This window comes from Lutjanus erythropterus, chromosome 12 (genome assembly GCF_056507025.1).
Source record: "Lutjanus erythropterus isolate fLutEry1 chromosome 12, fLutEry1.hap2, whole genome shotgun sequence".
Taxonomy (NCBI): domain Eukaryota; kingdom Metazoa; phylum Chordata; class Actinopteri; order Lutjaniformes; family Lutjanidae; genus Lutjanus; species Lutjanus erythropterus.
Genome location: NC_139328.1, coordinates 15,725,026 through 15,750,740, shown reverse-complemented (window position 1 = coordinate 15,750,740; position 25,715 = coordinate 15,725,026). Strand labels below are relative to the sequence as shown.

Here is a 25,715-nt window from a genome sequence, read left to right as displayed (position 1 = left end):
CATCTTATTAGGATGAATGTGTTAGCGCAAGCAGAGCAGTGTATTAAACAGAGTAGGGAGGTCTTTATAAATCTCTTAATTGCATCCACAGGGTGCTGCGTGTTTTAACAACAAAGTGACATGGGTCCTTGTCTAGATCCTGCTGGGTCACATTAGCTGCGCCCATTTGCAGCCGCGGATAAATACAAAATTTAAATGCCAAAATGGGTCAGACTAAGAATAGAAGGAGGGCCTAACATCACATGAGCAGGTGTTATTTAACACAGTGCAGCTACACACACAGAGTCTCAAATGAGTAGAATTACAAAATTAATTTGATGTGAAGCGACAACATGCTGTTTTGCAAACTAAAGCCTATAACTGTCTGTGTGAGCCACATATAGTATCTGACCTATGGGACTAACAATAGATTCTCCTCCATTTGCCTCCTTGGACCTAAAGATTTAATGCTACTGGCCTGCATATTAGAAAAGCATGACCCTGGATGGGCCACTGTTGTATTTTAAGGACATGCCCCTGTGCTTTGTGCTCCCAGCTGTTCAATCACTGGAAGATAAAAATGCAGTCACCTTGTGTGTAACCTTTAAGGATTTCTGTAGTACTTTAAGAACGAACGGCTGAGTAAGTTAAACAAGTCAGCAAAACGTTGCAACTCTTTTATAAAAATCAGAGGTTTCACAGACTTAAACAAGCCCACCCAGGTAAGGGGCTATAAATTCCTTTCCATTTCTTCAAGCGTATATAAATATTAATGTCTCTGCAGAGTGGCTTAAAAGGTTTATGCATTTTTAAACCTTCCTGTGTCCGTTGTCGTTTTTTTTTTTTTTGCCCTTCTTTTTTGGTCCATTTATTGAGCTCTGTGTTTTACATGACATGCACATCACCACGGCCGGGACAGAGTTGTTACATCTGGCTTAAAGTCTTTCATTGTCTCTGCTTTGTCACGAGCATATGATGTGCTTTCTAAGCCTAAGGCAAAACAAGATTTTCACACCAGTCGGGATGAATGATATCAACATTAACATGTCAGTTTTTCAAATTCAGTATATGTCAGTGACTTGTGTGCAGTCTCTCAGAGTGGAACTGTGATTCAGTGAATCACGTCTCGTCCTTCGTTAACCTCACCCTCTTTCCTGTGTGTCTTCTTTTTGTCACGGAGGAGACATCCTGTCAGCACGTAATGTACCTCTCTAGTCAACACAGCTCAAAGTCAGGATCACCGTTTCAACAATAGAACTTTATTGATTCTCTTATCAGGATTAATAAAGTCCGAGACGCATCAGCGCCGTGCTGTGTATCAGGAGCGGAGCTGCTGCAGCATTGCATCTTGGGAATACAGCTTTATTTTAAATAAGAGATTAGTCTGTACGACATTACCTCGTCTTTCAGAGGCAAACACAAACCTGAAATAGTGTGGCGAATAAACAGAGACAGGCATCATCATCAAACATGAAAATGGCAGCTTTCTTGAAGTAATGTTTTTCCTGTGGAGGTTCACGTTGATGCTTTAGCTAATTATGTGAGAGAAAGCACCGAACACCTGCAGAAAACAGCCGTCTTCCCCTCAGAAGAAAGACACTGGTTGCAATCATTTAGATATTTCATTTCAAGGATAAATCTCTTAGGAAAACTGTTCAAGAGCGTTCATGGTTTATTGAGTTCTTTATTGTTCAAAAACGTAGTTAGGGCTGTCACAATTTCAGATTTTCACTAACATGGCCAAAAGAATTTATGAGAATGATATGACTGTGTTAGAAAATTCTGGCAAACAAAATATATCAGACAAATTCATCTTTAAGTTTGTTTACTGTGTGATTTGTCTCTTTTTTGGCAGGTACACTTAATGGATAGTGAAATGCAACCAGATGAACTGTTAAAAGAGCGTATAGTATGTTTAAGAGACACTGGATTATTTACACAACATTATTATATGTGTACTGTTGACATGGTATTAATATTAAATGCATTAGATATCACAGTTTTCATCAGTACTGGTACACTGTGACCAGGGTCGGAAGTAACTCATTACAAATACTCAAATTACTGTAATTAAGTAGTTTTGTTGTGGGGATACTTGTCCTTTTATGAGTAAATTTTCAAGTCTGTACTTTTGCTTGTACTTAAGTACAAGATTTAATCTACTTAGTTACTTTCATAGTTGAGTACTGAGTGCAATTTGAATTAATATTGAGACCTTTCATCTGCATTTTAGTGGCCAATCAGGTGGTCTGATCACGAACGGGCCACAAAGACATACAAATGAAAAACAAGAAAAAATGCTGCAACAACACACATTTGGAGTGAGAATGTTAATGATTAATCATTTAATTGCTGTTTTGAATTTAACCATTAAAAAATATATCTATGGATATTTAATCAATAGACATGGCTATAACCGCACCTTATTTAACATTGTTTGTCTGGCAGAGCCGTTTTTTTTTGAATAAAACTAATTAAATGTAGATTTAAAATGAGAAAAAATAATGACCAAAAAATAAGGAAAAAAATATGTTTTGTATCTTATAAATGATTAATGATTAATTGATTGTTCGAATTTTCAACTATTCATCAAAGAAAAAACACAAAATTTGCAACCTTAATTTATAGAGGTGATGGTAACATCAATGGTTAAAAGTAACTAATACTCTGAGTAGTATTTGTGATGAATACTTTGTACTTTTTCTTAAGTTTATTTAGAACACCAGTACTTTTACTTGTAATTGAGTAATATTTTAATGTAGACATTATGGCATTGTGGTGATTCATCATGACAGTGGGCCAAATGGGCTAAATTTTTCTTTTTGGTCAGCAGCTGAAAAAGTTTGTGAACCCCTGGTTTAAATGAGCATAATAATGCTTTGCATCTTCTGTCATGGCCCCATATGTCCCCTGGAGGAGTAATATGAAACCCATATTTCTCAGTGCACAAGGATTGCATTTATTGACTCGAGGTGTCCAATTCACAGAACATTTTATTTTAAATACTCCTGCTGGTGTTTCCACGCGTAGTTTCTCATGCAGAGAATCACGCACTTTTGACTGCCAGAACTCAGCTATTTTTCTTTGCTGAATCCAGTAAATGCACCAGAGACCTCTGTAAAGTAGCTCTCCTGCTGTGAATCTAGCCCCTTGAAACCTTTGATTTGCTTCTCCACGGTGAGACTGGGTAAGAGGTTAGTCAGTCAGTAAATTCAGGTCAGCATGTGTAGCAAACATTTCACTAGCCACTGCACAACAAGTACCCCGGGGGGTCCAATCAGCACCAGGCTCCCTCGGCTGCATTCACCACCGGCTGAGATCTACACATACCACAATACAGTACAGCACTTTGACATTTTTTAAGACACCATACAATACTCACATCATGATTGTTGAGTATGGTGCTCTTAGATCTTAGATTAAAGGGTGTTGTTTTGTGTTATTTAAATAATATAATTTGAGAAAAATATGTTAATCAGCTCTTATTGTCCCACTATGGTTGTTTCCTTTGAAACGACTAATTTTACAATGGGTTGTCCATTATCAATCAGTGATTATTTAGTGGTATTTTCACACATTCCCTTGTTTTCCAAGAACATTTTGATTATTGAGTTGCCACGTCTTATTTTGACCATTTCTTCAAAGACGGTGAACTAACAACCCTATCTCCTCTCCTTATAGTTATGTGCAACTCAGTGGTGTGGTGGTATGTTGGTGTTTTCCATTCCTTTCATCCCTCCCAAATTGGCGTTTTCACACATCAAAACTCAGAGGACGGACCAGCTTGCTTGTTAGCGCCTAAAATCTCAGCACCTGTTAGCAGAGGTAGCAGCAGTCTCAGTGGTATTGATCAACAACACTTGTAAATCCCTGCGGTGCTGCAGCCATCTCGTCTGTTCCATCTCATCTCTTTTCTGGAGATGTCTTCACTGACAGACAGTTTTGTCTTAAATTAAAAAAAAAGTGTTTTTGTGTATGTCATATTTGTAGTTGTGCATGCATATGAGCATGACTAGCTAGCTACTGGGCTTTTCAACTATATCTGTCTTTTTCATTCCTTTATTTGAATCTCAGTGTTTTATTTCTCTTGCCTTAGATGTGGCACTGCCCTTAAGTCTAAAGTCAGGGAACAATCTCACATGTGCAACACTGCAGAGAGTGGTAGAATATAATTAACTTTATTATTTCATCGTAATCATATGTTAATTTATACTTCTGCTCCATCACATGATCTGAACTGTGACAGCATCACTGAGCTATTTTTGTTTGCTTGTTTGTATTATGATTGTCATTATCTATATGGAAAACACAAAAAAACAATAAGTATATTCAGGGTTTCTGCAGGTTTCAGTCAGTGAAAATAAAGACTTTTTATGACATTTTTATGACCATTTTGATTTAAATATATGACTTGCATTGATAAGTGAAAAAAATAAATGATTAGCAAAAATTACGTCATTAAAAATTTACTTGAAACATTTCTATGTATTCATCACACATTTCAATCCAGCGTTTTATCTGGACCTGCCGGAGGTAGTGCTGCAGATGTAGTAGGCCTACAAAACTGTGTGATTGCCTGGGCCCGCTGCAGACTCCTCACAGCAACGGTACGCTTCTCTGATTTAACATGAAACTGAAGGGCGTTTATGCCCAAACTCCACAGCTCCAACACCTTCAAATGTATTTGATGAACTGAAGGATGAGGCGTTCCTTTATGGTTCGAGAAAATTCTCCTACTTCTTCAGCTAAATGAGCGATTTAAATTCTCCTCTGATAAGCTGGACATTGCACTGTCAGAAGCTGAAAACAGGGCTGTTATTCATGAAAAGGTGAGATGATATAAAATATAATGCTTAAACAGTATATAAAGTACTTCAAATTAAAACCTTAAAAATCTGCAGCGGTAAAATGCAACGTTCATTGAAGCAGCAGTCATATTGCATCCTCTGCAAAATGACCATTGATGTGATCTATTATAAATCCACCCAGGCCAGGGGTGGGCAGATACCTAATGCTAATATGACACCTCTGGTTAATTTAGAACTAAACTTTAATTAGGTGTTTTAGTAGCCTAAACATTCAGTAAAAACTGTGGGACAAGAATCTCAATCATCCACCCTAATCTCCTCTTCATGGGCTTTGTGGAGGATAAGGACGTCACACTTCATTTCTTTCTTTCAATCCAATGCAGCAACAATCTTTCCCAGCAAAAGTATGGAATTTCATTTTTGACAGCGAAAATGTGACTTAGGAGTTATGCATTGTGCTCGAATTATATAAAAGTCAAAGGTCATAGGACCTATAAAATGAATTGTTTGGTTTTTTTGATAACAGTCAGACTGAAAAGAGGATTTGTTGTTGCAATGATCTGCTATAATTGGATACTTGGATAAAATACTTACAATGTGACAGCATATGCATGCTTTTTAGCTGCCTAATGTAGTATAACATGTTCTCATTATCTAAACACGCGATCCTCCATGTTTAGCTTGTTGGTATCCCTCAGGGCCACAGACTTGTAGCACACAGTCTTTTGCTCATTTTCTCTCACCAACTTGACTTCAGTGCAGCTGTGAGGTGTGAGGGTTTGACAGCAAACACACGGGCAAACATTTGAATCTATGACCTACAATTGCAGTTATTACTAATGTCTCATGAGGGCATGAAGAGGAAACCGGAAGCTCAAGAGACACAGCTGTGAGTAAAAGATTACCCAGCAACTCTTCCTCGGGCTCTGTTAGCCTGTCTGCTTCAGTGGTCATCACTCATGGCACGATGCTTTTTAAGAGAGATTCAGTGTTCCCTGCTAAATACAGGACTGACAGTTACACAAACTCATTTTCTTTGCAGTCGTTCATGGTGTGATGCTTGCGAGATGTGCAGTGATGCCACTTGTCATGCTTTTATCTAAACCTTTATTTGTTCAACCAAATAATCACAGGATGTTAAAATGATCAAACCAGACGCTGCAGGGCCTAAATCGAAATGTTCATCATGTCCACAGTTTGGTCACCACTACGAAAAATCTACATGATGGATTGGCATGAAATCTTGTAAACACTTTCAGGGGTTTATGACGATCCTATCTTTTCGTCTAATACCACCATGAAGCTATTACTTATGATTAAATGTCTCAACAACTACTGGATATGACATGAGCCACATCTGGACCAATTGTGGCCCACAATTCATTGCTGTATTTGTGCTGAACATAAGTGGGCTGTGTGGCCTGTCACTGTGCCAGAGCCATTTTTGCTATGACATTAACTGACATTAACATTTAACTCAAAGCACCGCTGTGCTTTCCGAAGAGAAACCGTGAAGCTCAGAGGGTGGAGGCTCTGACTGTCACCATCTAGATAGTGCCTGGCTCTTACTCTCCACTGATCCAAAAATGGGGATCAATGGATGCTAAAGAAGGTTGAATGAAATGGCTATCTAGTGGACGGTACCCATCTGTCACTCAAAACTACCATGCCCTTAAACTTTAAGCCTAAATTTAAACAGCTGTGTTATAAAAATTCAACCCCTATGCAGTTGTCATGAATGGGGAAATTACCTAAAGAGACAAAAAAACGTTTTTCTGCCGGGCTGTAAACAGGTTTATTTCTGCTGGAATGATGGACGTTTTGAAGTGGGGATCAGTCAGCCTTAAGTGGCCAATTGAGGAATGGCAGTTTGTAGCACTTCTGGATTGTCTTTATATTTCAGCCCCACATTTTGCTGTTTTGGAAAATTGTGATGGACATTTGTCACTAGTATAGTTAGTATTTCCTGACACTTAATGGACCAAACTGAGTACAAGTTTGATCAAGGAAATAATTGGCAAAAATATTTGATAAGGAAAATAATCCAGCCCTATTTGTATCTTGACTGTTGAGCATTAATTATGCACTAATTGGAATTAAAAACATTCACAATTACAAACACGATCATTTTGAAATATAAATGCAAAACATTTATTTATTAGAAATAATGGTAATAGTTATATTTAGAAAATAAATAAATAAATAAATGAAAATCCTCACCTTGAACAGTGCATCATGCCTCTGACATGTTCTTCTGCTCATTTTATGCAGTGACCTTCACAACCTTCCAAGTCTGCATATTCTTTTATAAAGAAACACAAACAAAATCTCTACGTGGAGGAACAATAACACATGCATGCTGTTGTCTCCTTGCATGTGTCCAGCAGTTCCAGCCAACTGACTCTGAAACCCAGACAAAACCTGCCCTCTTCCTTTGAGCTCAGCTTAGAAAAGCAGCTTTCTTTTCCCTTTCTCTTCTACTCAGAAATAATCACCCTATTAGAGGTCTGACTAATACTGAGTAGATTCAAAATATTCCTTTCAGGTTCATTACTGTTTTACCAGAGGGGATATTTAGATTCTCAGATGTCTCTAATGGCTATACAACCTCACCACTGGGCATAAGCAAGTAATACATTAAAACTAATGTCAAGTATGTATGTATCATGCTCCTTCCCATTACTTCATTTATGAAATTCAATGAACCGTCCCCTGTGTAATGAGAGTGTCAAGTTCACCCTCACAGGGGAAATAATTCTTCAGTCCCATCTACACAGTTGACATGTCAGATAAGAAACATCCTTAAATTCGCTGCGGGGATGACATAGAAATCTCACAAAGGTGTTCAGTAACCTTTCATTTTCTGCTGACATTGTACTCCGAGGTGAATTTGAATTTGGCTACCAAACCGAAAACGCTGTTTTTTGCGAAGTGGCAAAATTTTCACATTTTCTGACTTGTCCCTGGAAATAGCCTCCGCAGCCAAAGGAGCAGCCCTACTTGATCAAATCACGCTGACAGTTGGCTTGCTCCAAATCCTTCAGAAAAAATAAAACATCACTCCCAATTCTACAATATGTGACACTCAGCAAGGCCAAAATAAGTCTTTGTCTTTCCAGTTTTTTTTATTGATCTCTTTAACAGGATGCTGATTTGAAACAGTACAGTACAAAAGGTTAACTGTGAGACTGCAGTTTGGTAGAATATTTTCTGTATTCTGGCACATGGAAGTTAGTGATTGGGTCAAATGAAGTGAAAAGAAGCTGGTCTTTTAAAACAAAGAGTCTAATGCATTGAAATATAAAAACATTTTTTTAGACCTTGACTCTAAAAAATGGTAATGAGCATTGTTCACTAACTTCATCATACTAAATGAGTAAAAATACTTAACCCACATCCCCATAAATGCTAACATGCTAATGACACTGCTAACAGGTTGTTGCTATTTAGCTGGCATAATGTTTACCATGTACACTATCTTAGTTTGGCTTGTTTGCATGCTAACATTAAATAGTTAGCTCAAAGCATACAGCTTTTACAGTTTTTAAAAATCTCTGTCACTACAGGAAACAGCAACAACTTCTGAGCTAGTCACTAACAAGCAGAAAATGGCAAGTTACCGCCTGGTTGGTAATGGTGCGAGCCCAAAAAGCATTTTCTTCCATAGGCCACCATTTTAAAAAAGGTGTCTGTAAAACTGTTGACATTGATCCATAGGTTTTATATTTGTAACATTTAACTGCAGCTGAAAAAAGCAATTAAAAAAAGACAATGACAATGTAAAGTCTATGGGCCAAGCAGGAACTCTTTGAACCCCATCTTTGCATACTTGCTAGTTCATTATAATACATGTATGGTATTAACCAGGCTTCCCTCCCCATGAGTAAATGTTCCATCAAAACACTGTTGCTGCTTCCTTGGTTTTACATCAAGATGACAGGGATTGGATTATTGAAATACAAAAAAACCCACAGCATTTTTTCCCCCACAGCAGAGTCATCCTGTCTGGAGCCAGACCTTTCTCCAACACTGACTCAGTGCTGTGGAGAGACTCTGGATATATGAGACTATGGGAGACTAATATTGTCAGACCAAAGTGGTAGATGGAGCAACTGACAGTGGCAATAATAAATGCTGACTCTTTCTCCCTGCATGTTTCTGCATCTCAGAGTTGTAAGCTGCATTTAACCAGCCAAAGTGGAAAACAGAGGAAATGCACATGCTTATTATTAAACGTGTATGCTAATATAATGTCCTAATGGATCATTACAAGTAATTACATACAGCTCATGCAGAGTGCATTTGAGACTGAGCTTTTGCTTTACCACTGATGCATGTAATCGCTGGCCATGAAGCTGTCATTTATTAATATATCCTATGCTTGGGTGATTTTTGTAGGATTTGGCTCCATTTGCAAAGATTGTTAGATTACCTAATAGGCCCATATCTGGGGAATAAAAAATGTATACTTTGGGCAATTTGCAATTACATAATTTAAAAGACTTTTGAGGTATTTTTAGTCATCTTAAAGTTGTTTTTACTTTAAAATACAGAGACAAACAACATGAAGTTATGGCTTTGCAGGTGTCTCATTGTCATAAAAATCTGAGAGAGAATGATAACACTACATCTGTGTGTGTGTGACTGAGCTGTCTCTAAAAATTTTCCACCGGCTTCTCCTTGCTCTGGCAGTTTTTCTTGTTTTGCTTGATCATGACCCGTCTGACAAATATTCTAGCCCAGGAGTGTGATATTGAGATATGAGGGTTCAACATAAAAGGATAAGTGTTTACTTGGTTTCATGTGAGCTGTTATATCACAATATTACAAAATAATAAGGGATGCTCCACTTGGAACATGAGTCTGTCTCTTTCCACAGTAATGGCATGTAAGGGAACATATCTTATGAAAGAAAAAATATTAAATGAAAACAAGGTAGAGGCCTATATTTATTCTGAGAGAAGTAGGCGCCCTAAAATGTAGATTAATTCGTAAACATAGAGTGATTCATTTTCAGAGTTAGAGAAGGGTTAGGATTGTGCGTCTCAGTAGCATTTATTTGGCAGAAAATGCAAAGCATAAATACAGGTACCACGGGTAATCAGGTCATGTCTGTCAAGTATGTTTACATATGGCAACAACACATACTGGTGCGGATCACGCAGCAGAGGGGGGTTTTGTATAATAACAAATCCTCCTAAGCCGAACATTAGTTTAACATTGTACCAGGCTGTGGGAGTACAACAGATACTAGCCACATTATGCTAACACCAAGTACAACAGGTGAACCTGCAAAATAAGCAGTAAAGCAATACAACATAAACAAAAGGAAGGAAATAGTTACTAGATGTAACTCCAGTACTACGAGTACATGTACATGTAGTCCTCTACCTGCATTACCTACCTGCACATTAGCTTTGATCTATCTATCTATCTATCTATCTATCTATCTATCTATCTATCTATCTATCTATCTATCTATCTATCTATCTATCTTGTAGTAATATTTGTCCAACAATTTATTGATTTCCCAAAGATATTGGCTCATAATCATCAGATTCAGTCTTTTTCTTTAGCAAACAGGACTTGATTACAGCCAAAGCAGCACGACTTTCCATGGTGCAGAGTAACTGAAGAGCTGAAGTCAGAGACCATCTCAAAAACTGTATGCAAATTATCCGAGGGAGCTTTTCAGATTTTTTGTCAGCTTTCTCTTTATCTTTCATAGACACTTCAAACCAGCTGTATTTATATCTGGACCTTCTCCCATTACATGTATAACCCCATAAAAAAAATAGCACTGTGAGCTACTATTGCACATCTCATCTCAATAGCTCTCTCTCATGTCATTATTTTAAACTTAGACACTTCAGATCAAGGTTATATTCATTTAGGCCTTCTCTCATAATACGCTTTAAGGAAGAATCATGCAATATTGCCACGTGCTATAGTATTCTTCCATTGTTTAACTCATCAGTCTTTATCATTTTATAATTTCTTTTCTTCTGTCCTTGATGGAAGGACAGAGAAGTTGCAAAAGAAGAAATTTAAGTAAGGAAGAGAAACTTTCGTCCAATAGCAGTGAAGCTCTTAACAACTTCCCTGCTGACCCAGCTGCACACTTGCTCCACCCTCAAGAGAAACTGCCGGGGAAGAACATATATTTTTCAAGCCACTCAAAGTGACTGAAGGTTGTCTAGTAATCTTTTTTTTTTTGTCTTTTGAGGACTTTTTTCTGTCTTTTTTCTAATTTGTCGCATCACTTTCCATGCTGCATGGATGTTGGAAAAGACACAGTAAGCCACTGTATGCCACTATAAAGGATGGTAGTAGCTGGTCGCTCAGGCAACCTGCCAAAGATTTAGACTGACCCCATATGTCTTTTGTTGACTGGCTCAGTGGAGGTTGACCTGAGCTTGTGTAGTTCGGTGGTCCATGATGGTGCATCAGGTCTCTGTGGAAGTTTCTCTCTTTTAAACCTGCTGCAGCATTTCTAAAGCCGCATCTCCCACTGCCATCTCAATTGTCAGACATAGGAGGAGGAGCACGTCACAGAGCTTTCTCACAGAGAAAACAGTAAAACTGTGGCATTTCTACCCTGACAGGTTCCCTGCTCTAAATTCTATTCTGTCTTTTTGGCTCTAACACAAATGATCATCTTTTTTCTGCAATCCAACTGAAGTCTACAGATGCAGACTCAGACTCTTTATGTTCCTAAGATGCAGTCACTATAAACTTAAAGAAGCATCTACAGGAAGAGTGGGTGTCTTATTCTCTGCAAAATAAATAATTTCTTCACAAGTCACAAATGTGCATGACACAGAAAAATCTTGAATGTCTTGCTGTAGAGCTATTCCTTCCTTTGGGCTGCTCCCTTTATAGAAGTGTGTGTGTGTCAGAATGACACAGGGGGAACAGATGGCGAAACAAAGACATTCAACACAGTTTGTCAGATGTTGATTTGATATTTAAGCTTTAAAACTTGTCATATACTTTCTAACATTTATTTCATACGCATCTTAAAGGTCAATTGTGTAAGATATACAGGGATTTATTGGCTTAAATGGAATACAATAGTCATAAGTATGTTTTAATTAGTGTATAACAGGAGTGATCAACTACATTTGTTCATGGGCCAGACTTTTATCAGGCAGATACTGGTGGGGCCAGACTGTCAAATAAAAAAAATATATATTTAGGCCTAATTAGCCTATTATTGTTTAGATTTTCACTTTTTTTATTCAGCTTTATTTGTTACTGTGAACAGATGCCTGAAAACAAGGAAAATTCATAATGATAACTAGATACTTCTACAAAATGTTCTCAGACTTCTGCCAAGGAGGCAGTTCCAGAAATGTAATTGCAGAATGTAGTCCTGTTCAGGAAGAAATATTACTCAGCTTTAAACCAGTTTTGACAGTACTATGCAGCTGCACATTGTACAGTGAAAGGAGTTTGTGACCTAGCTGAGAAGTTGGGGTTGTGGAGTCTGATGCATGCAGTTCTTCATCTAACAGGTAACTGTGGCTGCTCCTTCTTGTTCCATTACTCCCTGCAATATTTTCAATCAATCTGCCAAAAATGAGCACTGACTCATTTTGCAGATGTAAATTTTGATGAATGATAGTCAAATCAGAGTCAAATAAATCAAAGTCAACTTGTGTTTGCTGCAGCAATGGGGAATGGGTGGTTTGAATTAGCAGCGAGTAAATACAGCATTTTTTTCCCAGGAATTTCACCAGTTTGTATAACTGAAAAAATACATATTGCATCACTTTCATTAGTGTCTATTCTGTGGGCCACCAACTGATAATCGCTGGTGTATAATCACCCGTTCCTCATGTTGAACCAGTGTTTCTACAGTAGCCCAGAACAGACAAACCAAACACTGTCTCTTTTCAAGTTTTTCACGAGTTTTGTGGCCACTGCTTGGAAGGGAAGGGTGAGGGGAAAGTGTTTGCGATTTGCAAGCTCACCTTTAAGTGCCACTAACTCCAACCTTTCTTGCAACAATTTAATTTTCCTCAGGCAATGCAGAGGACATAATTAGATGCAGAAATAATCTGAAAACAAACCGTTTTTTTTTAATAAGACAGGGCAGGTTATGAGTTAATAAGCTTTTCCCTTTAGCATGTATAAGCAATGAAGTGCTCATTCCTGTTACAAGTCAACAGTCAAATGCATATCTGCATCTGAAAATTTAAAAGCTCAGAGCACCGGAGTTAAATTGCAGCAAGAGCACCAGAAAGCTTTTACCCGGTGGAATGAGTTTAATTACTTTGTGATGTACGTGTGACTTGTGATCTACCGTAGTCTGAGCTTTCAGTACCTCCTCAGGATAAACCTCCCAGAGACGTATTTTAGGTAATCCAGTCATTTTTTGAGCATGTGCTGATAATGCCAGAGAGCCAGAGACTTTGTTTTGCTTTGAAAAGGATCAGCACCTCTGACAAATTGTATAACAGAGTGAATGTGACAAGGACAGGACAGTATTATTTTTTGTGTAGTGCTTTAGCTGCCATGTTGTGTTTGATCAAACCTGGGTCAATCAAGGGCTTGGGGATGGTTGCATTTTAATGTTGTAATGTTGGCACGTTAGTGTTGAGACTAACACTTTATGATCTGAACCACAGGTCATCTGATTCATATATATAGGATTTTTGGAAACTGGAGGCAGTCTGATCATTTCTGTCCAGATAGAGAACGGTTTGAGTTTTCCATTATACCACACAGAGGGAGCGCCTTGTGTGTTCTTTTATGTGTTTGGCAAACACATCATTTAGGGCATTCCTTTTCCAGCTAGATGATAAATGCAGGAAACGTGAGGAAAAGAAAAAAAATGATATTATTTGCCCTTTAGAAAGGACACTTTTGCATCTAAGACAGAAAGGGCAGGGGGGTCACTGACGCACATAAAAAAGCAAAAATAACATTCTTGAAGATGAAATGCAGGCCAACGAATGGTAAGAACAATCCTGGCACTGTAAAAATAAACATAACCCCAAAACTTCATTGAAAAGTAGGTCCAGACAGATATCAAAGATTCAGTGCTTAATGTGGCACCCCATAAAAAACACAGCTGGCACAGAGATAGAGATGAAAGTTAGTTTGAATGTGGCTGTCTGAGGTGCTATGTGCCACTTTAAAGTAAAGTGGTGCACAGCCATGCTATATTAAGAATAAATCACAAAACGTAAATGTAATCCACCCAGTGAAATCTAGAATGAAAACAAACCTTCACTTATTTATCACTGACTCCTAAAAACTTGTTGGACTCCAAACAGGCAGTTTAACAAGATTATAATGGATATGAAGAGAAATAGCCGCTCAGCTTTGCTTCCAGTTTTGCCTGGTGGCCAATCGCAGTATTACAGCAAAAAAAAAAAAAAAAATCCCCCATGGAAATTTGAATTATGAATTTTTGATTCATGGAGGTTATGCTTGTTAGCTATGTTGTATGTGTCAGGGGAGCAATTCCTATTGGACTAAAGGTGCCATCTTTGGTTGTCCAGGTCTTAATAATTCATCCATGAACTGGAGCATCCTGGATTTGTCAGATAAAATGGCAACGTTGCCCCTGTGAGTCACAGACTTGCAATACGCTTTGTGATTAGGTGGTGTGTGCTTTGAGTGTGTGATTATTTGACGAGAACTTGGCACAGTCTCCAAATCAAATTTTCTCTCATGCACTAACACAGTTGGCTCACTCTTACAAGCCGACAATGCAACAAAACAGTAAGAGAAGAGATCAGGCAGTGGTCTTGCATGAGTCTTTTTTATTCCAGGCATTTGCAGTTTTACAGGAGGTTCTGGGGTCATTTCTAATATTAAATTATGATGCTTTTGGGAAACACCTTTGACCTCGAGATGATTTTTCTGATCATCTTAGCCTTAAGATGTTTCAGATGGTTAAATATTTGTCATACCCACATTATTTCATATATTTTTGTTATAATAACTGGCACGAGTATTTATTGTTCAGTAAGTGCTAAAGATACTTTCCCATTTTCATGATTCTTGGTGCTCTGTTGTCATGTTATATTTGCATTTTCTGATCTCCTCTGGTATTCTCAATTCCCCTCCGGTGTCTGCAAATGTGACATGGCAGTTTTGCTCTATTTCTTGCTGCTTAAATGAAACATCAAACTGCAATGAGCTGTGAGATTCCCTTGCTGTTATGATATGGCCTAATTTACTCTGTCCCCTGCTCATGAAATGAAATTTTAGATGGCTTCAAGGAAACGCTGCCATAACTGGCTCAGGTGTGCAGCTCGCATGAGCTGTTTTGATTGCTCACCTTTGAGATATTATAGCCTTTCATCTTTACTACAATTTAAAACTCATCCAAATAGACGGCTACAGCTTTGCCGACTATTTCATAAAGCAGCTGAAACAAGTGGGTAATTTGTGATAAGCTGTGAGCAGCAGCAGCAGCTCGGTCTTTGAGGAGGCGTAGCAGTCATGTCAGTTTTTCTTTTTTCAGTGGAGTCCATCAATCAGGAAACCGACCTACTGACTCAAAAGTAACACAGAACTAAAGAGACACATGACAAACTAAAGCTCAGAGCAATCAAACACCCAACAAAGAATGGCAGGCTTACACAACCTTTAAGTGAAAAATGTTGTACTGAGGCATTGTTGCAAGACCCACGGTTGGCAGCACAGATTCAATCGGCTGAAAGAGAAAAGGTACAGCTCAGCAGCAGTGAAGGCAGACTGTTTGAGAATTTATTCCTAATTTATTTCACAAAAATAAATGAATCTATAATGTTTTTGATCCCTTCTTGAGGAACCACTTCACGAACAACCAAACCACACTAAATTTGTGTAATTCAAAGCCCCTTTCCTCATTTATCTCAACAAACAAGCCTCCAATCTTCTAATCCTCAAAATCTCGTATGGTGTTTGTTTGCATGAAGGCCTACATGTTTGTGCATCCAAGAAAAACAAGAAAGCTGGCACGGTGGGTAGCAGAGGAGGTGGGCAATGCTGGCACAGAGTGAGCCAGATGGGAATTACACATTTCTTTCGTCTCCTTATTCATCTTTACACCGGTGGAGGGTGGTCACTGTTTGGCTGCTTACAGCATTGTTAACACCTTCACATGGCAGCTTTGTGACTTACCAAAACTCACAAGTGACTGAGTCATTTGGAGATTTTTATAACTAATGAGTGTGAATATAATTCACTGTAAAGAAGAATGTGAAGAGAATAGCTTTATCATCCGTAAGGCACAGATGGTTAGTCAGAAATGTGCTCTGCCTGCACCAGTGCCTTGAATTAGTCCCGCCTCAGTGGAACAGCTCACAGGGACAAAACTCACAACCTGCTCCCCTTCCTCTATTCCTGCACCATCACTGCTTGTTTCACAAACACAGTGTGATATCTGCCTGCAGAGGCCAAGAACTTCATCTGAAAAGCACTTTGTGCTGCTACTGTAATGTTTGCTCAGACAACAGCAAAGGCTATAAAGGTATTATATTAGTTTTCATGAGTTTGTTTGCAGATATAATAAGTTTCAGGATAAGAATAGTGCGTCTCCATCATGTTTTGACAGTAAAGGTGTAGTTTAAAAGAGATTGGATTGACAGATGACAGCCACCCCCTGACTGGCTCGGTTGTCACTTCAGACGTTGCAGACTTACCTGACTGGAGGGATTTTAGCTTTTGATGACTGACGTGTTTTCAGTGTCATGTTGATGCCGTCATACTGACTCTCAGTTTGATTCCCCAAAACAGTTACAATGCCACAAAATTCTTATGATTGTTTGTCTGAATGGATTATCTGTGACGTTCTTTGTTCAAATAATTGTGTTGGAATGAGGATTTATTGCACACTAAAGCATCAAAGGTGAAAAAAAAACCCCATCAGAGAAGTAGTGCCTGCTAATTAGGAAAAACTTCACGCTCTGAAGATGAAACACTTTTAAAACACGCTGAAGTGAAATACTTTTTCTTCTTATTTTTATTTGCCTTATTGGAAAAACACAGCATATGTTCCACATTCCCTGGTGCATTTTGTAGGTGGTGTTGGTATAATTCCCATGGACCACACATAGACAATGTCAAATTGCCACATTTTAGTGCGGAAAAATTTGAGCTTAATTAGAGAAAGAGTCACAGTGATTCATCATCACACCTTCATAGTTAAAATTAAAATGCTCTCCCATACAAACTCACACTGTTGGAAGACAGGTTGATTACTCATAGCAGCAAAAATCCACTGTAGAAGAGTCATCAGTGAGTCTCTGCAAACAGTTGATTAAACAGAGAAGTAAAGTAAAGTAAAGAAGTTAAGTCTGACTAAAATCACCATTTTCTCCATTTACACAAATTAATTTCCTATCCTAGTCAATTCTGTGATTTTGCTTCATAAACACATAAACAAATAAAGGTAAAAGGTAAAGGTGCATCAACTTTATTTATCAAATATATATTTATATTGTGTAATGTTACACGTGCGAGGGCCGTGCATATCATATTAATTTCACAGTTCATACTGTTCATACTTAATATATTTTAACATTTTTTCCTTCCATTTAACCGGCAAATTACCCTACTATACAGATGTTACTCTGCATTTAAACTCTCACTCAGTACTTGTACTTTTGCAATGACAGTTAAGTTAAATCTAATCTAATCTTTGAACTGAAAGATTGCTTCTTTAAAAAAAAAAAAAGATTTTCTTTCTTTTGAAGTGGGCTGAGGTTATCTTCAGAGTGACTGCAAAAATAAATTGGAAATGACAAATGCAATAACTGAAACCACACATTTAATATTAATATCTTATAACCGTGTGTAATAGGTCACCTTTTACAAAGGGTTTGAGAGTTGTATGAATAATGTACTGATAGGACATAGATCCGTTTTAAGAGATTAATAAGAACAACATTTGGGTTGTGATTAGTTTAGACTGATTATATATAGTGTCTATTTTGTAATGCAGTAAGAAAAGTTAGTATTTTCATGGTTTTCTCATGTCACTCTTTAATAAGCCATCAAGTCCAGAAAAGTAAATGTTAATAAGTTATTGATAGGATTAAAGGATTTAGAGTGGAGAAAAATCACTACTTTTGCTGCGTTACATTTGGATAAATTCATGTCACTAAGTTTATTTATTACTTATTGTTTTACACACTCATGTACATTCTGTTAAGAACCAGCTGATCTGCTGGTCTTAGGTCAGCTGGTGCTCTGTGACATGACAAAGCACCATAATACCTAAAGCTGCAGCAGGAGCAACGTTATGGCTTTCAAATAGACGTAGCAGCTAATATCTACAGACAAATTAACATGACACAGTGCAGCGGGCTGAAGTCAGTAAATCAGAGAACGTGGGCACTCTGAGCTGACAGACAGCAGTAAATGTGTCTGTTGTGTAATTGCTAATAAGTTTAATAACATATGCACGCAGTATATCATACTTCAAAACGTATTACTCCTGCTTTCTGTAATGTAAATATTCAAGCTAACAGTGTACATTTAGTTAGTCATGCTCAGAGTCACAGAAAAGATGCCAAATAAGACAGGAAAAGACAAAAAGACATGACTGATTCACATGATTTTATTTGTTAAATCATGATAAAGCAATTTCATTCATTTCATCACAAATAACTACAGGTGTATCATATCCACATCAAATAAAAGAAGTTTTTTTCAGCAGTACTTTTGTACTCTTACTCAAGTAGTTATTTTGATGGCTTCTTTTGAGTACTTGTTTTTGCAAAGTACCAGCACCTTAACATGAGTACAGTTTTTGGCTACTCTGCCCAACTCTGTCGATCAGAAGGATTCTTCATGATATTTTAAAGAACTAAGAAGACAAAGGAAGGGCCATGCTGGTTAAAAAACTGAGTTTTCATCCAGTGTCTATAAAGCATTCCGAGGAGATGCATTAATTATTAGAAATAAATTAGAGATATATCAAGAAAGCCATTAATTGCAGCTTGTACACTGTCTATCAGAAAATGAAAATCCCATGATATAAAGCCCATTACGGTATCACAGAGCTCTCGATTTTCCTTTTTCAAGTCTGTAATATGTTGTTTTTTTTATTGGGCTGCATTATATTGAAATGTGTATCCAGTACAACAACAGAAACAGCTTTGAAAATTAACAAAGAGTTGAAGCAGCATGTCTCTGACTGCTGTATCGAACTACATTATGGTTTTTCCACTTTTTCATGCCACTTAGTGTGCAGCACAATCTATCACATACTGACTCCAAATGAACGTCATTTGTCACTATTACGCGGTGAAAAGAAGTAATGTCCCTCGTGAAAATGACTCAGTGTCCTTGCTGATGATTAAATCAAATACCGCAGCCCTGATTCTTCAGTTTATTTGCCTCACTTTGCGTTTAAATCATGCATGAGACAATCCCTGCCGTATCACGGTTGCTTGGACTGCGCAAGAACTCTGTAAATGCTACGCGGCAACTGATCATTGAGCATGTAAATGTAGTTTTTTCACAAAGTCAAGCAAACAAGCACAGTGTGTTACAGAGTGTGTTGTGATTGAGTGTTTTCTTGTTTCTCAGGGGATTCACATTCCAGCCATTCAAGTAGTTTAGTGATTTAACCGACTTTGATTTATTTACCACTGCGATAAACAGCTCCCACTTAAATGTCTGAGAACTGGGATTTTCCTTCATGAACAGCACAAAGCTATTGTCTAGTCATAATACAGTAAGTGTCGCCAGAAGTCAAATCAAAGCATTTTATAAGCCTGTTTTAAAGGAGGTCTCTGTTTCTAGCTGCCACAAGCTGTTTTTTGCTCTCTGCCCTCCAAATACAAATGTCACATTACATAACATTATTTCGAATGCAAAGGATCTTATACTCTGCTGCTGTCACTGCTGCAAGAGTTGCTGTAGGCACTGCTGAGGTGGATGGTTTCCTCACTTTCCAACATATTTTTTTTTCCTGTTGACAAGAATCATTGAGTCGAGATGAGTGCATATAAACATTACAGTCTGTGCTTCTTTGAGATTTGTCTGAACTGCTGATCCCCAAGGGGAAAGAATAAGTATTATACACCACTCTGAACGCTGAGACAAACATCTGTAAAGCATTTATGGTTGCACTTTATTTTACAGCACACTAATAAGACATAAAAAACATCAAATTAGACAAAAAATAGAAATAACATGTTCTTTATTAGACAATATTAGACACTTTTAGATCCTTATACCCTCATTAGATTTTATTAGATGTAATGAGGGACACATTACAGCAAAGTTGTAGTGAAAACTGAAGTATGTAATTTCCCACTGTTCCCACTGACCCTAAGACTTCCTAAGAGGGTTATTAAGGACTCCTTCCACCTCCTGCCTGTGTCTCCTGCTTCCTGATTGCAGCACCAAGTGGGCGTGGCTCATGATCAGTTTGCCAGACCCGTCTCTTGGGCTTGTGTTAATCGTTGCATGAACTTGAAAAAATTAGCATTACTGAGACACTTTTAAATCTACCTGGGACTCGGCCAGGCTTCAGATTCAATAACTGATGAAGTCTTTGTTCACGTAGGAAACAATTGTGTCTAAATACACAAGGAACAGGGAAGCTGTTCCCCTTGCTTTTTGGTTTTTAATCAATCAAGATATTTATTTCAGTAGTTGGCCTGTTTGCCTGTAAAACCTTTCCAGACTCTGTTAATAATGTCTAATAAGGGTCTAATTATGAAAAATAACACACATTAGTTTACAGTACAGTGCAATGTGTCCTAAATAACCCTCTAAGAAAGTCTAATAAGGGTGTAAAATAAAATAAATTAAGCGATGATGCAACCAAAAGACACAGCCTTGGTAATGACTACATTGATGTAGTTTTTTCATAATAAACCTTAGTTTTCAGTACAATTCTGTTGCAATGTGACCCAAATTACCCTCTAAGAAAGGCAAATAAGGGAATGACAGTAGGAAATAAAATGCTTAAATTTACAGTATAGCTCTGTTGTAATGTGTCCTCAGTTGTCCTCTAAGAAAGTCTAATACAGGATCTAAAACTCTAACAAAGAACATATTATTTCTAGTTTTTGTCTAATTGAGCTTTTTATGTCTTATTAGTGTGCTGTAAAATAAAGTGTTATACACACTAGAGGGCTTGTGACAGTACTGTCTGGTAAATAATAAAAAAGGTGCACTGTTCTATTATTTTTAATGCGTTTTTGAAAACAGTATAAATCAGGCAGGTGTAGCTCCTGACAGCACAAAAAAACATAATTAATGTGACAGTTCAGTCTCAATAATAAAAAAAAAGCTAAATAAATGATGTGTATCTTGGTAGCAGAGTGTTTCATATTATCACTTTAAGTGGCTCTCCATAATAGAATAGAAGAAAATAAACTTCACACGTATATAATATTGCTCTATTCCCGCCCAACTCCTTATAGGTTTCTCAGTGTTTAAGAGATAAAGGGTCCTCTGAATGCGAAGTAAGGAAATGCAAAATGAAAAATTCAGTTCAAAGTTGATTGCGGGAAAGTGGGTTTTAAAAGATATGCAAATAAACTGACAGAGTAAGAGGCTTTGCATTTCCCCACAGTGAATAAAAAATTGTTGTTGAATTGGTATTCTGCATGAGGCGCAGAAAGATAGCGGCGCTTAAGTTTGAACTGAGCTCTGAAGAAATTACAAGGATGTTTTAGCTTACCTACTCGGCAAACACTTCACTCCAACCTTGCCACAACAAACAACAGGTTTGCACTAGCGCCGACTCATGTGTCTGATGGTGAATACAGATGAGAGGCTTGAACGGACGAACCGAGCTGAGTTCACGAGTATTTGAAAACATCAACAATGCTTGCAACAATGCTACAATTTCATTGTTTTCTCAAGCGTGCTCCTCACTCTTGTCTTGCAGGGAGCGCTTACAGGGAATGCATGGATAATGGGACATGGGCGTTGAAGAGCAATTACTCCAATTGTGAACCCATTTTGGAGGAGAAGGTTAGTGTGGCCTCACAGGAGCAATACTGTTATATTCTTCATTCTGCAAGCACTCTGTTAACAATCTTAGATAAATGCTCATCACACTTTCTCAATATTACACTAATGGGACACAGGGAAAACCAGTTAGATTTAGCACAGGAAATTTGGCATTTTGATTGCTTAATGCTTCTCGAACTGCATTTTCTATTTTCTATGTATCACAGTAAAACGGTTTAAATAGTTTGTTTCCAGACGACTTAACAAATAAATACACATAGTTTGGTCAGTGTGTCTATAAGAAAAGCCTGAGGTATGTAATCAGGTTTTGGCCTGATTATCTCACATCTTGTCTCCTGATCATGTGTATTTCTGGGTCTTGCTCTATTTTCTCAGATAAATTTAATCCTGACATCTGAAGCGTGTCAATGACATTTACTTTCTCTGTCTCAAGTTTATCCTCAAAAGAATGAAGTCTAGACAGAAAAATACACATAGATATGCTTAACACAGGGTATGTTTGGTGTTTTGTTTTTTTTTACTGAAGGCAGTATTTTTTGAATTTCATTTTATGTTCTGTTTTTACTTATCTGTGTACATATATCATGATGTTACCTGACTCAGATTTTTGTCTAATGTATCAGAATAGGCTGTCCAATACAAATATTCAATTCAAATATATATATATGTACATATATGTGTGTGTATTTCTAACCTCTCTTTGTTCTGTTATCCAGCAGTTACATTAAAGAAGTAATTCCTGTGTTGTCTTTGCAGAGAAAATATCCAATGCATTATAAAATAGCGCTGATCATCAACTACCTAGGCCACTGTATCTCTGTGGGAGCTCTAGTCGTGGCCTTCATTCTCTTCTTGTGCTTAAGGCAAGTACAGAAATAGTACCCATCTAAATGTGTCCTGTATGCATGAGACCTCGTAGGAGACAATCAGGGAAATTCACGTAATATCCTCAGACTGCTTATCATTAACTCGCTTATGTCAAATAATAAGAACTCTGCAGCTCGCCTCAGATGGAGCACTCAGACTAAGAAAGACATAATGTGTACTTCAAAACACAGCTTTCTTCTAAGCAGCCGTGCCTCTTTTCATGTCCTCGTTTAAACACACATACACACACACACACAAACACATCTGCTGACAGAACAGGGCTGATTCTGAACAGCCTCAGCTGGGCTTTTCACTATGGTTTGATCGATGTGGGCTTCTGAAGGCAAATATTGATTTTTTCGGCTGAAGGAAAAAATAGTCAATGTTTTGTTCTGAAATTAAATCTCTCTAGATTTCACTGAACAATCTACAACTGCTTAATGTTTTCCTCAGACGTTTATTCTTGGCACGACAGGGAATTCTATGAAACAACGTTTTGACTGTCATCCGAACCTAAAACTGTTAAAAGCCTGACAAATTGCTGTAAATTATTTATCCTTTTAACGGCTCCTGAAAGCATGATGACACACCATGTCTAAAGTAGAGTACAGCAGTCATTAAACCCCAGTTTACATGAAAAATCTCACTGCTTCTTAGTCATAACTCAGTCAAATGTATGTGGACTAAAAAATCCTATTCCATGTATCACAGACTCTTGAATATAACATGATTAATTGAAATTTGGTTGAGAGATATAAACAGAGTGTCTATCATGAAAACACAGCTCCCTCATTTACATGTATTTGGTCACAGGCCAGTCTTGACAGGACCAGAATGATGGCGACTACAACAGGCTGAAGCGGTCAATGCAGTGTCTGTGTATTATATGTCTATGCCTGCATCCAGTGACATCACTGGATGCAAAAAGAACAACAGATGGTGCGGCGTGAGAACGTTCTTAGTCAATATAGCTTGCGTGTGGAAGTAATTGCTGCAATTGACAAAATTCACCATCAACTTGACATCCACATGAAAAATGCCAAATGTTCCCTTTAAAGGTCCATTGCGTAAAAAATTCATGGGGGTTTATACGGCGGGAATATATTCATGTACATTCAGAGAGGCCCCCATGTGGCACCGCCATGTTTCTGCAGTAGCAGAGAACACTGGCTCTACTGGTAATATTGAAGCCTCTGTCTGCAGTGATTCGACTGGCCAATAACTTACATACAGGATAATAAAAGGCTGATATTGCCTACAGTTGCCCTCTGGCATTTACATATCTAGAGACTCACTTAACTTTCAATAAGTTTTACTGCCTCTATCAAATTGTCATAATAAAACATGTCCTTCATCCAACTTGCTTTGCAGGAGCATACGATGTCTTCGAAACATCATCCACTGGAACTTGATCACCACTTTCATACTGAGGAATGTTATGTGGTTTTTGCTTCAGTTGATTGACCACAATATCCACGAGAGCAATGAGGTAACAGTGTTTTCCGTTAAGAAAAGTACTATATTTCTTTTGCAATTTACAACTAACTTTGAGGTTTGCGTTGTTTTTTTCAGCCTTGGTGTCGATTAATTACTACAATATACAACTACTTTGTGGTGACAAACTTTTTCTGGATGTTCGTTGAAGGATGCTATCTTCACACAGCCATTGTTATGACTTATTCAACCGATAAGCTCCGAAAGTGGGTCTTCCTTTTCATCGGCTGGTGTGAGTATCTTCATGTTGACAGTGCATTAGTAACATTTCACTCTCTCCGTGGTTGTGAAGCACACACAGAGTTCACAGTCTGGTATACTAACAATATATTTAATTTTGAATGAAAATAGCAAACAGTGTTTTTTTCTTCTCTTTAAGCATGAAATGTATAAATGCTAGGTTTTCTGGGTTAACATTTTCTTAGTTTTGATAATGGTTTTTCTTGTGGATTTTATTTCAAAATTAAAAATATTAGAACCTGAGCTGAGAAGTCAATTTTATTTCACAGTGTAATGGATACTGAATAATGACACCATCTGCATTTAGACTGGTGCCCTATAAACTTTGTTGTCATTAGGTGTAATTTTTCCCAGGAAAATTATGTCTCCAAAATAGTCTACATGAATAAACAAATTCTCACTTTTTCTCCTAAAGTCTTCTCCTAATGTTAATACCCTTTTCATCCCGAAGGCAACTCCTGCTGTAGTTATTTGTTGTGTGAAGCACTAACATTTCTCCAACTGTTATTACTATGCGATGCACATCATTACAATAGAGAAGGCAGACATCTCTAAATATAAACATAGATGCTTATAAATTTGCTTTAGTATTGATGTCTGCCCCAAAATGTCTTATTTCAGAATTGGATATGTTCCTCAGCATGTTTGTCAAATGTTAGGAAAACCAGGTTGTGAAACAACTGGTCCACAGTATTATATGACATTTCTCCCCAATTCAACATAATGTTTGCTTCAATGGAAGCACTTGAGTGAAGTCTGGTCAGCGAGCGAAACAGAGGGAGACCCATCAGTGCTTCAAGATAAGATTTTGATTTCATAAGAGAACTGAGCTGCAGTGAAGTGTGGAAAATGTCATTTTTTTGTGCTTGACTTCCAGTGATAGAATGAGTTTTGAACATGGAGCAGATGCCCCGTCATGACCACATGAATTATCTATGCTCACCTTGACTTACAGTGAGATATTGCAGAAGGCCTAGTGTTAGAATATTCCATATCAAGGCAGTAAAATGCATAAGGAAACATATTTGTATGCTTTCCTCAACCAATCTTTTTTTTTTTTCTTGTAATGGACATCATGTGTTCTTGCAGGAAGGAAAATGAACACATACGGTACTGCATTTAGGTCATGCAGCAAAGCTTTACAGTAAGAAAACAAGAATGAAAAATAAATAGATAACTAGCAGATGAAATATGATTGGTAATGACACATGGCTGACATGACTGGGAAACTCATATTGACTTTAAGATAGAAGTAACCAAAGGCAGATATCAGGCATATCAATCTAGTTTTAATGATCTAATGTGATTAGATTATCAGCGCAGCTTCTTTGAGGAAGGTCTCATCACTACTAGAAATTCTCTGAACACTCTGCATGTGGAAAT

The 25,715-nt window shown here is 37.6% G+C and overlaps 1 protein-coding gene across 1 annotated transcript in view; it reads left to right on the top strand.

Moving 5' to 3' along the window:
* Positions 1 to 25,715, top strand: part of crhr2 (corticotropin releasing hormone receptor 2) — a 47,389-nt gene that overhangs the window by 7,786 nt on the left and 13,888 nt on the right. The window contains exons 3-6 of the mRNA XM_084731482.1: positions 21,646 to 21,731; positions 22,488 to 22,594; positions 23,970 to 24,087; positions 24,171 to 24,324. Coding sequence (XP_084587608.1) covers positions 21,646 to 21,731; positions 22,488 to 22,594; positions 23,970 to 24,087; positions 24,171 to 24,324 — 465 coding nt within the window. The remainder of the gene's footprint in view (positions 1 to 21,645; positions 21,732 to 22,487; positions 22,595 to 23,969; positions 24,088 to 24,170; positions 24,325 to 25,715) is intronic.